This window comes from Nomascus leucogenys, chromosome 2, assembly GCF_006542625.1.
Source record: "Nomascus leucogenys isolate Asia chromosome 2, Asia_NLE_v1, whole genome shotgun sequence".
NCBI lineage: Eukaryota > Metazoa > Chordata > Mammalia > Primates > Hylobatidae > Nomascus > Nomascus leucogenys.
The window spans coordinates 120,145,423-120,161,692 of record NC_044382.1 but is presented as its reverse complement, the minus strand read 5'-3'; the positions used below and the strand labels follow the sequence as shown (position 1 = coordinate 120,161,692).

The 16,270-nt window shown below is 41.2% G+C and overlaps 1 protein-coding gene, 1 long non-coding RNA gene and 1 other non-coding gene across 4 annotated transcripts in view; 1 reads left to right on the top strand and 2 right to left on the bottom strand.

Annotated features, from left to right (window-relative positions):
* EPB41L4A (erythrocyte membrane protein band 4.1 like 4A) overlaps positions 1-9,336 on the top strand; it is a 261,160-nt gene extending 251,824 nt beyond the window's left edge. The window contains exons 19-23 of one of the 2 annotated variants that reach the window (XM_003259826.4): positions 3,162-3,209; positions 3,788-3,856; positions 5,070-5,180; positions 5,355-5,436; positions 9,025-9,336. In XM_003259826.4, coding sequence (XP_003259874.2) covers positions 3,162-3,209; positions 3,788-3,856; positions 5,070-5,180; positions 5,355-5,436; positions 9,025-9,153 — 439 coding nt within the window. In that variant the 3' untranslated portion in view covers positions 9,154-9,336. Of the gene's footprint in view, positions 1-3,161; positions 3,210-3,787; positions 3,857-5,069; positions 5,181-5,354; positions 8,980-9,024 lie in introns of those variants that run through there. The other variant, XM_030817603.1, reaches the window with a different exon arrangement.
* Positions 9,337-9,853: 517 nt separating this feature from the next.
* On the bottom strand, positions 9,854-13,553 carry LOC100585119. Its single transcript, XR_001115386.2, has 3 exons — positions 12,793-13,553; positions 12,317-12,389; positions 9,854-11,942 (listed from the first exon to the last, which is right to left on the bottom strand). It is a non-coding gene; the product is annotated as an uncharacterized LOC100585119 (long non-coding RNA).
* On the bottom strand, positions 12,475-12,607 carry LOC115831898. The gene has a single exon (XR_004027393.1). It is a non-coding gene; the product is annotated as a small nucleolar RNA SNORA13 (small nucleolar RNA).
* Positions 13,554-16,270: the final 2,717 nt, after the last annotated feature.

Sequence of the window (16,270 nt, the reverse complement as noted above, 5' to 3'; positions counted from 1 at the left end):
ATTAGCATTTTCTAAGCTTTGGAACTTTTCCTTCCCTTAAAACTGTTTGAAACTACTGGCCATGTCAGAACTTAGCTTAGTTAAAAATATGACTTTTATAGTGCTATAGAACGTAAAGATAAAGAGTAAACTCTTCAATCTTTTAGGACCAATGTTAATGGCTAGAAGGTCTGATGATCTCGTTCAGATTAAGATAACATTTCTCAAGCCGGCGCGGTGGCTCATGCCTGCAATCCCATCACTTTGGGAGGCTGAGGTGGGCGGATCACGAGGTCAACAGATTGAGACCATTCTGGACAACATGGTGAAACCGCGTCTCTACTAAAAATAAAAAAATTAGCTGGGCGTGGTGGCACATGCCTGTAATCCCAGCTACTCGGGAGGCTGGGGCAGGAGAATCGCTTGAATCTGGTAGGCAGAGCTTGCAGTGAGCCGAGATGGGGCCATTGCACTCCAGCCTGGGTGACAGAGTGAGACTCTCTCAAAAAACAAACAAACAAACAAACAAAAAACAAAGATAACATTTCTCTAATTCTTCTGAGATGGGAATGAAAAGCATTTCCTGTGGAATTACAATAATAGTATTTAAAAAAAAAAACATGAAAACACTCTTATTTTTTTTCCTGATAACTAAGGTAAGAAATTCTTCTGGCTTAAAAAGATCAGAAAATATAGAAAAGCATAAATAAGCAAATAAAATTACCTGCAATCCAGCACTCAGACATATCCACTGTTATCATGTTATCATTTTTTTAATGTATTGTTCATAGTCACTGTCTCTCACGACTAGGCCTGATATCATGGGGTGTATGTCCTCCTGGCCACTCACAACTTTTCTCATTCTCCCCGCGTCCACCCTGAAAGCATTCAGCTTTGAATTGCATGCCCTCACATGATACCACTCACCACTTCCGGTAGTTGTCATCAACTGCACCTTCTGTTGTTTTCCTCATTCTTTGAAGATTTAGTTTCTGCTTTACTGTCACTCTCTCCAGCACTATTCTAGTACTCACATAATGGATCTTTACAATAACTTGGCTTCCACCACCCAACCATAGCCACTTAATTCCTAGGTCATACGCTTAATCAGTGGTTTTCCAACTGGGGGCAGTTTTGCTTCTAAGGGGACATTGTTGGACATTTTTGGCTGTCATACTAGGGAGGTGCTACTGGCATCTAGTTGGGTAGAGGCCACAGGTGCTACTGATCATCCTACAATGCACAGGACAGCCTCCTACAGCACAGAATTAGTATGGAAAATGTCAGTAGGGCCAAGGGTGGGAAACGCTGCTGTAACTAGAAGACAGCTGATATGCTCACTATCATACCTTCCTGAAATAAGAATAATGATCAGTAGAATAGCTTCCTAACCTGGATATTATGTAATACTTCAGACTCCTGGTTGACTGTGAGAAGTAGATCCTGGGGTATAGTCACAGCTGAACCATCGTTCTGTCAGAATGGAATAACACCTTAGTGCTGTTTAATATTAGCACTTTCTCTGACAGTATCATTTAAAGGGGTTAACATATTATCTAGCAAATCAGACCAACCAAATGTAGGAAAGGCAGAATCTATACAGGACACCAAGGAAGCAGTTTGTATGACTTTTAAGAAACATACAATTTTTTTTTTTTTTTTGGCACAGGATCTCGTTCTGTTGCCCAGGCTGGAGTGCAGTGTCATGATCTCGGCTTACTGCAACCCCCACCTCCCAAGTTCAAGTGATTCTCATACCTCAACCTCCCAAGCAGCTGGAATTACAGGCACATGCCACCACGCCCAGCTAATTTTTTGTATTTTTAGTAGAGATGGGGTTTTGCCTTGTTGGCCAGGCTGTTCTTGAACTCCTGACCTCAAGTGATCCACCCACCCTGGCCTCCCAAAGTGCTGGGATTACAGGCTTGAGCCACTATGCCCGGCCTAATCTTATTCTTATAACAAAGAACATCTACATTTAACAGTACCATATTTGGTCTGAGACCAAGATTTCATCCCTTTTTCCTTTCATGTTTTGTCTCATCCTGAGTTGATCAAAAGGTCTTTAGGCAGATCACTTTTTTCCCCCTACACAAAGGAAAAACCGTTTGGTCAACTCAGTGGCTGGAAATTAGCTTAGTGTATTCTGTAGGTTCAGAAAGCCCTACCAGAATACCGTAGTGGTGCCCTTATGAATCGAGAAAAGTGAAAGCATTAATGATATCATACACTAAAAGCAATATTGAGCCCCCCAAATGCTAATAGAGATTAATCGCATACAATTCCATAGGATCAGTGGCTTTTAATTTTTATTTGTTGTTTCTTTTGGCCTATTACTAGATCTCTGTTCTCTTAAAGGGACCGACGAAAGCTTATTTTCTCACTATGAAGAAAAATCATTCTATGTCAACAATTGCAGTGATAATAGATTTCACTGCATTCATTGCTACAATGGGAGAAATAGTTGATACTACAGAGAGTACAAACACTTGAATGCTGACTGAATTTTTCATTCTAGGAAGTTAAAGATAGTGGTTTAATATCTACTCACATATTTCTTGGAGAAAAGATTTGCAGAGTCAATAGTTAGGGATGGAGAAGGGCGTAAAGAGGGTGGCAGCATGAGCCAAGGCCACAGATAGGTCCTAGCATTTGCTGGCCCAAGTTTTGTTGCAGAAATGCAACAACAGATGTCACATGAAAGATGGGTCATTGGTACAGTCTGCCATCAGGGCCATCCTACCAGTTGCTTTTTCCTTGTGGTGGTTGCGTCTCCTAGGTAATCACAGATAATGTTGGGACTTTTTAGAATCAGGATGAGTTCTTCTTTTACCATTACTTACAAATATCTGGAAAGATCAGAAACAGACGCCCTGAATCATTCTTCATTGTACAGTTACCACTGGAGGGGGAGGCATATGACCCTGCAGTTCTGAGGTCTTTCATTAAATGAAGCTCTGGTTATGACTGGGTTTTATGATTTTCCTTCAGCGGCAGTAGCGGCAATTTAGCTGCTGGTGTCTTTATACTAACCATCACAATGGCTCTCCCTGTCCAGTCTTTCCTTGTCTGTTCTCAGCTGGCAAATAAGAATTTCACAGTCTGAAAACTATTACAGTTAGTTATTAGGTTGTGAGATGAAGCATGTTTGCAGAGATGAAGGTTGTTTTCTCTATTTATAGGAGAAGCCCCGATATCCAAGCAAAAGAAGAGTTATGGAAGCACATTCAGTGAGTAATGGTTTTTCTTTCTCATTGTTTTAAAACCCATGTAGTTTTAATGCAGTTGCAAGGAAGACTCCTGGTACTGAGAGGCAGCCTCAGCGTGATGCCTGCCAAAGCCATTGCCACTGTGTGTGGCAGGCACGTGGAGCCCCTGGTGGTGGTGCCTTACCATATCAACAGCCTATCTACAGGCAACCCTGACACCTCCTCACCTTGGGTCATTTAGTCTCGCCTCTAAATGGACCTCAGACAGGCCAATAGTTTACAAATAAATACCAAGGAAAACAAATCCAGAAGAAAAAAGACACCCACCACAGGGGAGAGAAGCAGATCTTTTATAGGGAAATGGGGAATGGCTGGAGTCTGAAAGTAGAAAAATTGAAAGAAGGCAAAAGAGCTACAGAAAAGGTTTTACCCCTCCTATTTTTCCTTGAACACGTTTTTAGTTTTTATAAATTTTTATTAGTTTTACTAACACTGTTTGGGGACAAGATTAGAAAGGGAAAACTCACCTGCCGATCGTGAAAGATACTAGCATTTATGCCAGCACCACAACTATCATTTTCTTGCTTATTCCTTTATAGAAAGGAACTTGTGGATCCATCCGGATTGTCAGAAGAACAATTAAAAGAGATTCCGTACACTAAAATAGAGTGAGTGCCTTTGAAAATCTTCTCACAAAAGCTTTATTAGTGCTTGTGAGTAATCCATTCTAATTCTTCAGTTGTGTTCCAGGCAGTGCTTTAATTTGTCTTTACATTTTAACCAAAACTAGGTGACAGTAGCGAAAGAGGGAAAAAAGTGTGCATTAAAGCTACTTATTCTACACTATAATCTCTATCATCTCTTATTAGCCACCTCTTTGTACTTGGTAGGTACAAGGGGGCTTTTCCTGATTAATTTGTTTTAAAATAAATTCTTTTCTGAGATTCTCACTGATAAAGTTTTTTATCCATTATTTTACACCAAGAGAATTACGTTGACCATAAAACTCTCATATGAGCCCAGTCCAATCCCTGGCATAGAAGCAGCACATTGAACAGGCTTCATGAAAGCACAGCAGGAGTCCTTAGTCACCAGTGTAAGAGGAACCATACCTGTTGACTGTGTTTTCTGCCTTGCCAGTACTTGGTTAAGAGAAAGTGAGTGCCTGCTTTGTTTCCCTTCTGCAGCTATGCTGCTTTCCCACCACAGTTAAATAGCAGGTTGGTACACCCCAGCCACCCTCTGTCCCCATCTTTAGGTCAAAGATTTGAATTATTTATTTATTTTTAATTATTAAGGTATAATTGACAAATAAAAGTTGTGTATGTTTACAGTGTACAATGTGATGTTTTGATATATGTATACATTTTGAAATGCTGAAATCAAGCCAATATATCTATCATCTCACATACTTTTTTTTTTATGGAGAGAACACTTAAGGTCTACCTTCTTAGCAATTTTCAAGTAAAGACTGAATTCTTAATGTTAGTAGCTATGACAGTGGACCAACTTTTTCCATTAGGAATGCCATTTTGTCTGCATTATAGATTTTGTTTTCTTCCATGCTATTAAAAAGAATTCCACTGTGAGAAATAATTTCATTTAAAATTTGGTGGTTAAAAAATACACACATATATATATATATATATATTTATGTATATACACAAATACTTTAAAGAGCTTCATTTTCACATATGGTCAAGGGAGCATTTTTCTTGTGAAATTTAAGTCACTCAGGCTTTCAAAGCCGAGAGGAGCCAAGTTCTTTTTAAAACTCTGAAAGTTGTTATTCTTTCGTGGTTTCAATATTAAGGAAGAACTCCTACTTTTCCTCTTCTGACTTTGAGTGTTTGTTCCCATGTTTCTTGGTTGCTTGTTCAGGACACAAGGTGACCCAATCCGCATCAGGCATTCTCATTCGCCACGAAGTTACCGCCAGTATCGCAGGTCCCAGTGTTCAGATGGGGAGCGATCAGTTCTCTCGGAAGTGAAGTAAGTGGGCAGGCCAGAGTACACCATCACCATCATGGCTCCAGAACAGTGCAGTCTAAAGGAACTTTACTTGCTCATGGAAATGTTTTATATCTACACTGTAGTTCTCTTCCAACTTAATTTATGATTCTAGATACTGTTCCAGTCACTAATTCTAAAACTCATTCTCTGCAGTTCAAAAACAGATCTTGTACCACCGCTTCCGGTGACCCGTTCTTTGGATGCTCAGGGTTCTGGGGACGCTACAGTTCATCAGGTTAGTAATAGTAAAGTTTGAAGAAGGTGTTGTATTGATGACAATTTTGAGAAGCATTTTGTGCTTTGGAAAGTTCCTTTAGGGAGGTAGGGCAGGCAATGAAACCTTAATGTCATTCTGAGATTCTGCATTTTAAAAGAACGTGTAGAAATCATGGAACGAAAAGTGCATGATCAAGAATGCTGGCACAATCTGGGAAGAGTTAGGAATAACAGGTAGAGGTAGTGGGGCAAAGCTGAGGATAACAAAGATGGTAAGACCATTTGGAGCCAGAATAAAGAAACAATTGTTTCACTAATTAAAAAGCAATAGTAACAACAGGTATTTTGAGCCAGAGAAACAAAGAGAAAGTGATAGACTCACATTGTTAACTGATAGCAGACAGAATTACTTAAGTCCTGTTTTATTTCTGTCTTCTCCATCACAATTACTTTAATTCTGGAAATGTTTTTAAAAAGGAATTCCGAGACAGAACACCTAGCTGCCTTAACAAAGTCACTTTAACACTTAGCTGCATTTGATAATCAGGGGAACGCTGTAGCAAACATAGTTCAGGAAGGGTTTCATACCACCTCTCATGATGTACTTTTTAATAAGATGGGAAAAAATGTGGGCTGAATAAGACAGTTGGATGGATTTATATCTGGTTAAACAACCACTGTAAAACTCTAAAAACAAAGTTGATGTGTCTGATGGATCAGGGTCAGCCCATTGTTTGTCGTGTTGTGGTTTTCAGTGTCATTTGATCATGGATCCTTTAGAAAAGCCAGTTGTGTCTGCTGACTCTCATCCCATAAAAATGCACGTAAGCACATGTAGTTTTTGGACCACGTAAGAAGCCTGACACCAGCAGTATGTATCATTTGTGGCCCTTTTTGTTTTTATTAATGACTGGAGCAAGGCCTGTGCTAATTTAGGTTAGGTTCCCTAGATAGATTCTGAAATCTGCATGCAGGAAGCTTGTTGGAAAGTGCCCACGGGATCCATACTTGTTGGGGAGAAAGTGAAAGACGGGTTTGGGCAGAGGCAAGAGCTGATCCCACAGGGAGCTCTAGAGCTGAGATGGCTCTTCAAATTCATCCTACTTTGAGACAAGGGGGTTGAACCTTTACACATTCACATTCACCCCATATAAGCCACTGGGTAAGGGATGTTCTGGGAGGGGGGGGGTTCTCTTCAACTGAGGGCAGTTCCTGTGGAGGGGCTCAGTTTTGAGCTACACAGCAGGCAACACTCCCAACAGCTGGAGAATGAATGCCTCAGTCTAGAATGGAGATCTGCATGGTAAACACAGCTTCTACTATAATCTGCATAATATTTGATGAGATCAGCCTGGGACAGCTAATAGGTTGTCCAAATAGACGATTGGTTTAAAGTTGACAGTACTTTTTCAAAATTATATTCATGATAAAGTTTAGGCTTTGTATTCTGACTGACCTGAATCATTTGTGTTTCATCTCTGCGTACTACTTGTGTAACTTTAATACTGCTAAACTTCTAAGTCTCAATTTTTATACAGTGTAGATAACCTACCTCCTAGGGTTATTGTGATGATTAATAAGCAGTTATCTTTCGGTGTTTTTTTTTTTTGTCTTAATTTTAATTGGTTTCAATACAAGTAGTAATTTTTATTTCCACTCAGGAATTAAAAAACGTACACATATTCAAAGTTGGAAGAATAGCTTTCACCTTGCAGGACACAAGAACTCACATGCATCTTCTGATCAGTGGCACTGATTCTAAGCCTGTCTCCAGGACACTTTTGATTTTGAATTCAGTAAATATCCAGTAAGCCCCTCTCAGGAGTGTCGAGAACTGGTCTGAGCAATCAGCAAACCATGGCCCTAAGAGCCAAATCTAGTCTGCTGCCTTTGTATAGGCCAGAAGCCAGTAATGGTTTTTACACCTTTAAAGGGTTGTTTAAAAGCAAAACAAAATAACGGTAACACGTGACACAAACAGGATGTATTTTACAGTCTGGCTCTTTATAAAAAAGTTCGATGACCCTAGCCTAGACCTGGAGGCATGAAAGTAAACAGTTAAAACAAATAGGAGTATGCATTACAAAGAAGTGCCTGAACAGAGAAGCAACAAAGTGACCTCACTTTACATGTTTAGGGTGGTCAGAGGCATTTAAAGCTGAGACCTGGCAGGTGAGGAGCCAGCCATGTGAGTGGCCACAAGGCTGATGTAATCAGAATGAGGAATATAGGGAAAATGCTGACTCTGGAGAGGGCCTGTGTATTTGAGGAGCTGAAAGACCAACATGCACTGAGCATGAGGGGAAAGGCAGATAACACAAGGACTTAAAGGCTGTGGGAAGCGTTTGGATCTTACTGTTTTATTCCAAGTGCTAAAAGGAAGCCACTCATCTGGCTGCCATGTGGAGAAGGGGCTGGAGTGACCGATGGAAGCTGGAAAGGTACATTTCCTAATATAACTTTAAGTTCTAAATTCCACCACAATGCCACCAGAGTTCTGGCAGTGACCTGCACTACACCTCACCTTGCCTTTTCACGCAAAGGCTGCTAACAATGGGGAAGAATAGCAACTTAATTTCTTAAGGTCTGCAGAGTGGACAGATTAAATCCTAGACAAACTTACAACATAGTACTTATTTCAGGTCCTCTCCTAGCACTTTTTTCTGGTAATTCTGCTATATTCTCTCACATTCACTGGTGTCCTCTTCCCACCTCTGGGTATCTAGAAGTCTTCCATCCCAAATAGATTGGTTCATGCTTCCCATGATAGGCAGAATAATTATTCCATCAGTGCTTTTTGAATGTCAGTAAAACAAATTAAGCCAGTCATAGGAACAGATTAAAGGTAACTGCATTTTAAAAGAGGGATTTATTTTTTTTTAGCTCAAACAAATCTCAAAATAGATTGGGACAGTGTATGTAGCCCATTATTTGTGGGAATATACATTTGGGGAAGGAAATATGCTTGCCAGCCTGGTACACTGACAATGTTAGACCATCTCTTGGAAGTCAGAGGAGGGGTTTGCATAAGAGGAGCAGTTGTGAGTTAGTGTCATTCTCAGAGCCTCCACCTGTGATGATGGGAGACGTGTAAAACCTAAGTTTTACAAAGTGGTGGATGTGGTGCCCAGGCTCTGGTAATCAGCTGCCCTGTTTCTCCATATAAGACAAGCGATAGGGGCTCACAAGACATTGTTCCATTCATTGACTACTGAAAATATAATCAGGGGATTATAAATTCCCTCCAACTCTCCATCACTATCCTGTTTGGAAGAGTGAGAAGGTTGAGATCCTGGTTTGGGAATTATTAACAAAAGTAATGACACTGATTTGGGTGAATTATGCCTAATATTCATGAATAAAATCGTTATGCATGTAAATGTCAGACTAACTTTGTATATTAAACAAAGTTTAAATACAGGCTTTGTTTATTTTGCACAAGTATTTAGAGGGAACATTTATTGAATAGCTTTTGGTATTATGAAACTTTTGAATTAACTCAGTATCTTAAATTTAAGAGCAGCTTGGTTTCTGATGCAATTAAAATACTTCATTTGGCTGTTTTCTTCTGAATCTTTCTATATTTTTCAAATATATTTTATTTTAGAGAAGAAATGGGTCTAAAGATAGCCTGATGGAAGAAAAATCTCAGACATCTACAAACAACCTGGCTGGAAAACACACAGCAAAAACAATAAAAACTATCCAAGTTTCCCGCCTCAAGACAGAGACTTGATCCTGACGAAGGGTCAAGGGTAGGGGTGGGAAGGTTGTGTGCGCCACTGGTACTTTTGAAACTGTGAAATAGATACCTTAATTCAAATCTCAGACCTGCGAGTATTTCTTCAGCATAAGAAAATACATTATCTTTTGCTTTTTTTTTTTTTTGAGATGTTATCACTCTGTCACCCAGGCTGGAGTGCAGTAGCACCATGTCAGCTCACCACAACCTCCACTTCCTGGGTTTAAGCGATTCTGTCTCAGGCTGCTGAGCAGCTGGGATTACAGGCGTGCACCACAACACCCGGCTAATTCTTTTTGTATTTTTAGTAGAGACGGGGTTTTGCCATCTTGGGGGCTGGTCTCGAACTCCTGACCTCAAGTGATCCGCCTGTCTCAGCCTCCCAAAGCACTGGGATTATAGGCATGGTTTAACTACAGCACAGTTGTGCGGAAGGACCTTTTTGTTTTAACTGGAAGAGTATTTTGTAAAAATTCACTTGAAACCACATTTTCGTTTCTGGAACAGGATAACAATCATTCATTTCTATCTTGTGTCTGTGTCCACCACAACCAAGACCAGATGCATCTGATGAACATTCTGGAATTCTGAACTGCAGCTAGCCTGCTGTGCAATAGTACAAGTGGGAGGACATGTTCCCAGCGCTGGGGTGGTTCTCAACTAGTGCCCTGATGAAAAAGGACTGAGGCATCAATTTCAGACTGCAGATATTTTTATTCATAAAAAGTTCTTTATAATACTGTATTTTGCGGTGTTAAGTTCCACCAGTTATTTACAAAGGATGTAAAAAGCTTTGTTTTATTAAGTGTTGTTAATTTCTAAAGTGTTCTTGTGTTTTCAGAAGTCTAAGTGGATTTCAGTTGATCTCTCACCCCAAACCTCAAATGATCCATCCACCCTCCTTGACCATCTAACTCACCTGCTCTCCCCAGTGACTGTTTTGGACCTTTGCTCTCCATAGATGACTTTGCAATCTACAGGGAAAATACTTAGGCAGGACGTCTTGTATCTCCCCCTTACCTTTGTCTCTCCACCTGTGCTTTGGATGCTCTTCTCCCAGCCTTTTCAGGATCTTTGTCCTTCTCCTATATTAATGTATTCAATTATTCTCTCAGCTAGATCCTTGCTACTTGGTTTTAAATTTAAGACTAAGAATAAACAAAACTATCTTTCACAACCACAACCCCCACCCCACCCCAGCAACTAAGATTTTTCCTCTCATTCTCAGCCAATTTTCTTGCAAGGAGTATCTTTAGTCATTGCCCTCAATTCATCTAATCCCTATCTTAAGCTATCTCTACATGGATCTTTCCCACTACTCCACTAATATCAATCACTGTGTCACTTAATCCCAGGGAGAATTTTTAGGACATTCTTTTGCTTCTTTAATATAATCCTATTTTGCTCCTACCACTGACCATTCTTTCTGGCTTATCATGCTTTACCTTGCCATTAATTAGTGGAGTTTCTCAAACTTCAGACCCTAGGCCCTCTTCCTCTACCCCCAGCAGATCTCATTTACACCCATGGCCTTAAGGTTTATTTCTGTAGTTTAGACTGAGTAACGTGCTACTGCAAAAAGACCACTTGGATTTCTCAAAGGTAATTTAAGAATTCACCTGTTTAAATGCTGCTCCCCAGCTGAATCTAGGGTCATTATGCTCATCAGTGTGCAAGCTCGACACCTGGCAGTTATGGACACCTCCACTGTTACCAAGTCTAGTTGGCTCTGTCCTCAAACTAAAAACAATCTTATTTCACTAACTTTACTAGTCCAAGCTGGTCTCTCATCTAGACAACAATAAGCAACCTAGTTAACTACCTTTTCTTGCAAATCTGATTTTCCACCATGGATTTATCTTGCTTTAATAAAGCCAGAGGGAGCCTGAAGTGGTCTGGCTTCTTTACCTACCTCTTCAGCCTCATTTTGTAACACTCCCACCTCCCATAATAGCCATCTTACAAGCCTCAATAAGCACTCAATTCTAAAACAGGGCACTGAAGAGGGAAAGCAGCCAAAACTGCCTCAAAAGTGGACTAACGGTATCTTTTTTCTAGCCCAAGCCTCTGTATATGTCATTCCCCCAATTTTGCCTTGTGAAAAATATGACACGGTATACCTTTAGTCTCAACTCTTTCTCAGGTTTCCCTAAGAAAATCCTATCATGGAACTCATCTCATAGTGAAGTTTTACGTTTGTGATGACATTCCCTCCACTCAGCTATGTTTCCAAAGGGAAGAACTGTGTTGTGCTCATCATCGTGTTCTCAGCTCCTAGTACAGTGCTTTCAATAAATTTTTTGAATATCTGAATACATTATTTGTTGTTTCCTGCAAAGCAAAGGCAGAAGATATGCCAACATTAAATGTACAGTCTAGTTGGAGGAAAAATATGCATTGAGTGCAGTAAAGCACACCTGTCACTAGAAATCGGTCTACTTCTAGCCATGATTTTTGAGTCACTGGAAGAAAGTACATTTCTCTTTGGGCCAAACACAAGCTATTGTAAGGCTATTAATTATGGTGACAGCAGTGAATACTGATCAAAAAAGAACCCCTCCTCCCTTATAACTTTTTAGAAATAGCTATTTCTGGCAGTTAATCACTTAAAACACAAATGCCAAAGTGCATTAATATATTTATTCACATCCTCACTGTCTTAAATGTGTATTTACAGATTCCAACAGGCAATTATGTCAGTACTCCTCAGACTCCCAGAAATTTCAAATGATCCAAGCAACTCTTGTGAAGATCAAATTTTCAAAATCCTCACCAAGGACATCCTAAGGGAAAAAATACAAGTACTCAATTCGACAGCAAATATTTTTGTATCCATTTTAATGAAGAACTTGGTAATTAATATGCCTGCGATTTGACAAGCTTTTAAAAAACTCACTACACATAAAAACAAATCTTAAGAGATCCAGAATGCCAGTACTATGCGTATTTATTTCTCTGGGCTTCTCAGGAAGTATCAGCAAAAGCTTCCCAAAAATAAGCTGTGGAGGCTGTCCTATTTATTAACTCACCTTAATAGCTACAGACAGAGAAACACTACAAATGTACCACTAACATTAAAACTCACTAGAGAAGGAACCCCAATTTAAAAGGTGATAAAAATTCCCATTACAAAGTGCTTTAAGACATATCACCCTACCTTCAGATCACCTTTATGCTCCCAGATGGTATTCAGCTAGCAGCAGTCTACACTTCAGGCATCCATCTTCCACCTAAACAAAAATTAAAACTGGCTAAGAGAAACCATACACTTAAGGCTGGCAGGGTCAAGATCACGCATATTAACGCAGAAGCAACAACTGTTACTTATGCAGCTCCTACACCAAAGATATCAAATTTAAGGGCAGGAAAAGGCTGCAAAGCGTTTAATTTACGCCTTTTTTGACACCACATTCACTAGTTTCCAAAGTGAATGGGCAACACAAAGGCTGACACTGCGTGAGGTCGGCTTTATGGCATAAGGTTGCTGACTGACAGTAATCCCGATTACAGCCTAAAAATGAACAATACATTTCAGAGAAATTTTCTCACGATTTAAAATCCGACTTAGTAATGAAAAGTGAAATGCGATGCGTTTTAAATGGCGACTGGTCTTGCACGAACGTGAAAACTCACCTGCAGGGTAGGTGATGACTCCCGACGAGCACCGCACATGGAAACAGCTGTAACCAGGCACTGTTTTTAAGTTATTTTACACGGGGGCAGGGCAAGCATAAAGTCAGTTATACGGTAAGGCCTTTCCACTAACGAAAATAAAACCAGGCTTAGCTGGAGAAGTCTCTGGCATAGTCGATGATCTAAACACAAATCCACGAAACTCCCCGTTTCCAAACGTGGGAACGCAGGCCTGAGGCCAGGCCGCTGCCCTTCACGGGTTCACGGCCCCGGACACTTCGGACACGGTCTGGCAGCCGCAGTCGACTCACCAGGCTCAGGGTGGCCGCGTTCCCCCGCCCGGCGCCCCTGCGCGAGAGACCATGCGGCCACAGCCACGCGCCATCCCAGAGGACCCAGAACAAAAACCACACCAAGCTCGCACCCAAAGGAAGAAAGAACCCGCTGCCGTCCCACAATGCTTTTCTACAAGTGGAAGGACCCACTGTCCGAGGGCGCGAGGGGGGAGCGGGCTGTACCATCGGCCGCTGCGCTCCCGCGAGTCGCCGCCGTGTGGCCGGAGGGAGAAGTGCCAGTGAGGGACCGAGGGGCGTGTCACCAAGGGAAAGAGGAGCCTGGGTTCTCAGCCCGAGTCACCTCTGCGGTTGTGTGACCAGTTCTTTCCACAGAGGAAGTATCCAGACATCCCCCCACCCGACCAGGGTCAGCGCTGGCAGCGGCAGGAGCCCAAAGGACTTTAGACCACGTGTTTTGGGACCCGAAAGGATTCATGTCTCCAGCTGAGAAAGAGTAGGGTCATTCATTGGAAAGATAGTCAGCACTTACTGTGCTCCAGGCCCTGGCCTGAGTGCCTGGGAATCAGGTGTGGGTGAGCCAGGCAAGGTTTCTGTGGTACCTTCTGCTTGGGTGAGAAGGCCACTGACCAGGTGAGCCCGGATGCTGAAATTCTACAATGTAAGTGCCAGGAGGGCAGCAAAAGAGGATCATGCCATAGAGTAGCGCTGTCCGATGGAAACAATGTGAGCCATGAGTGTAATTTTAAATTTTCCAGTTGCCACATAAAATGTAAAAAGAAGGCCGGGCGCGGTGGCTCATGCCTGTAATTCCAGCACTTTGGCAGGCTGAGGCAGGTGATCACCTGAAGTCAGGAGTTCAAGACCAGTCTGGCCAACGTGGCAAAATCCTGTCTCTACTAAAAATACAAAAATTACCCGGGCTTGCTGGCGGGCGCCTATAATCCTAGCTAATTGGGAGGCTGAGGCAGGAGAAATCGCTTGAACCGGGTAGGGTGGGGGCAAAGGTTTTGGTGAGCCGAGATCATGCCACTTGACTCCAGCCTGGACAAAAGGGTGAAACTCCGTCTCAAAAAAAAAAAAAAAAAAGGTAAAAAGAAACAGGTCAAATTAATTTTAATAATAACCCAACATATTTTAAATATTTCAACAGGCAATCAATATGGAATTATTAATAAGATATTTCTTTTATATCTACTAAGTCATAAAAGTCCAGTGTATATTTTATACTTCCAGCACATTTCGGTTCAGACTAGACACATTTCAAGTGTTCAGTAGCTCATGGGGCTAGAGATAGGAAGACTGGAGGTGAACTTTGAGCAGATGTGTGAAGGCGGTAATGCAAGATCTGGGGACAGCAGGCCTTGGCCAGTGTGGCTGGAGTAGAGTAAGGAGTGCAGAGACAAAATGCAGCTGGAGAGCCAGGCAGGAGCGAGGCACTTAGGGCCTTGTCACATAGGGTAAGGTATTGGGATTTTATGTTGAAATCTTAGACTTGATTAGTTATCACCACAAAAATAAAGCAGAGTTTGTTAATTGGCTCTTTTCCTGATAAACATAACTCCTTGAAGGGACAGGAGTGGCAGCAAGACAAGTTGTATGATAACAACTAGGTCTGCATGTTTCTCTTAAGTCCTAGTAGAGATTCATCCAGAGACGAGTCTTAGCACCTTTCGTTGTTTCTTTGAAGACTACTTCTATAAAAGAAAGAAGGAAAGAGAAGAAAAAGAGCTTATCTCTGAACACATCAAGTTATATACATTAAATACAGCTTTTTGTATCTCAATCATACCTCAATAAAGCGGTTTAAAAAAAAAAAAAGAAAATTCAGGCTCACAGCCCAGTGGTCATCACACAAGGACTAGCATGAATGATAACAAAATCAATCTGGAGAAAATGACTACAGAATTAGTAAATGTACAATTATTACAAGAAGGTAAGTAACTCCAGACTTCATTAGGAAGTCACTGTAACATCCGGGGTAAAAGGAAGGTTGCAGAAGGAAGGCAATACCACGAAGATTGTCCTTTAAAGACAGCGAAAGGCACAGTGTGGGGATTATAACATGCCTTAGTCTTGCCTTCTTGCTAGGGAAAGTCGGTGACATGTTTTGGCTGTGTCCTCACCCAAATCTCATTTTGAATTGTAGTTCCCATACCTCCCAGGTGTTGTGGGAGGTAATTGAATCATGGGGTTGGTTACCTTCATGCTATTTTCATGATGGTGAGTGAGTTCTCAGATCTCACCAGATCTTTGCTCAGCACTTCTCCTTCCTGCTGCCATGTTCAAAAGCATGTGTTTGCTTCCCCTTCCACTATGATTGTTAAGTTTCCTGAGGCCTCCCCAGCCATGCTAAACTGTAAGTTAATTAAACCTTTTTCTTTTATAAATTATCCAGTATCGGGTATGTCTTGATTGGCAGCATGAGAATGGACTAATGCAGTGAGAGAGAGGAAATTTTCTTGGACTGGGGCAGCCAGCATATATAGGTTTAGTTTATATCTACCTCTGATATTTGTTCCCTTAGGTACGTGACCACCATTGTGAGCCTGAGTTTCCTCATTTCAAGGTAATAACTACACACATGTACTATATGGGTTAGTTTAAATAATTATGAAAGATTTGTGGAATCACATAGCATTGTGTGTAGTACATAATGACATCCAATAAATGACTCAAATGAGCTAGACTTTTCCTCTCTTTTACCCCTACCCCAAATATGGAACCTTCTTGTATTGAGTTTCTTATGAAAGGGGGAAACATGCTGTTTTTCTTTTAATGGCTTTACATTATTGCTCCCACTTTCCTCTTTTCTCTTCTTCCGTTGGTATCTCTTCCCTAAATCTTCCAAAATTGGCAGAAGAAGGCATTTGTTGCAATTATTGGATCAGTGTTCCTCTCCCCTGTCTGCTTCAGCCTCCCGAATCCTGGTACAGAAAACCCAATTGTTAAGTACAGGTAAGCAGAAAGGACATGAGAAGAAGATAGTGGATATTTTCTACCTAGTCTCTGCTTCCTCCTTGCCTGCTGGGCTGAGGCACTGTGTAAGGATGTTCAAGCCACACAGTGGTAGTGCAAATATGAAGCAACCTCGGTTTCCCTGTGTGGAAGGCAGAATAATAATCTCTCCCCAAAAGATATTCATGTCCTAATTCTCAGAGCCTGTGAATATGGTGCATTACATA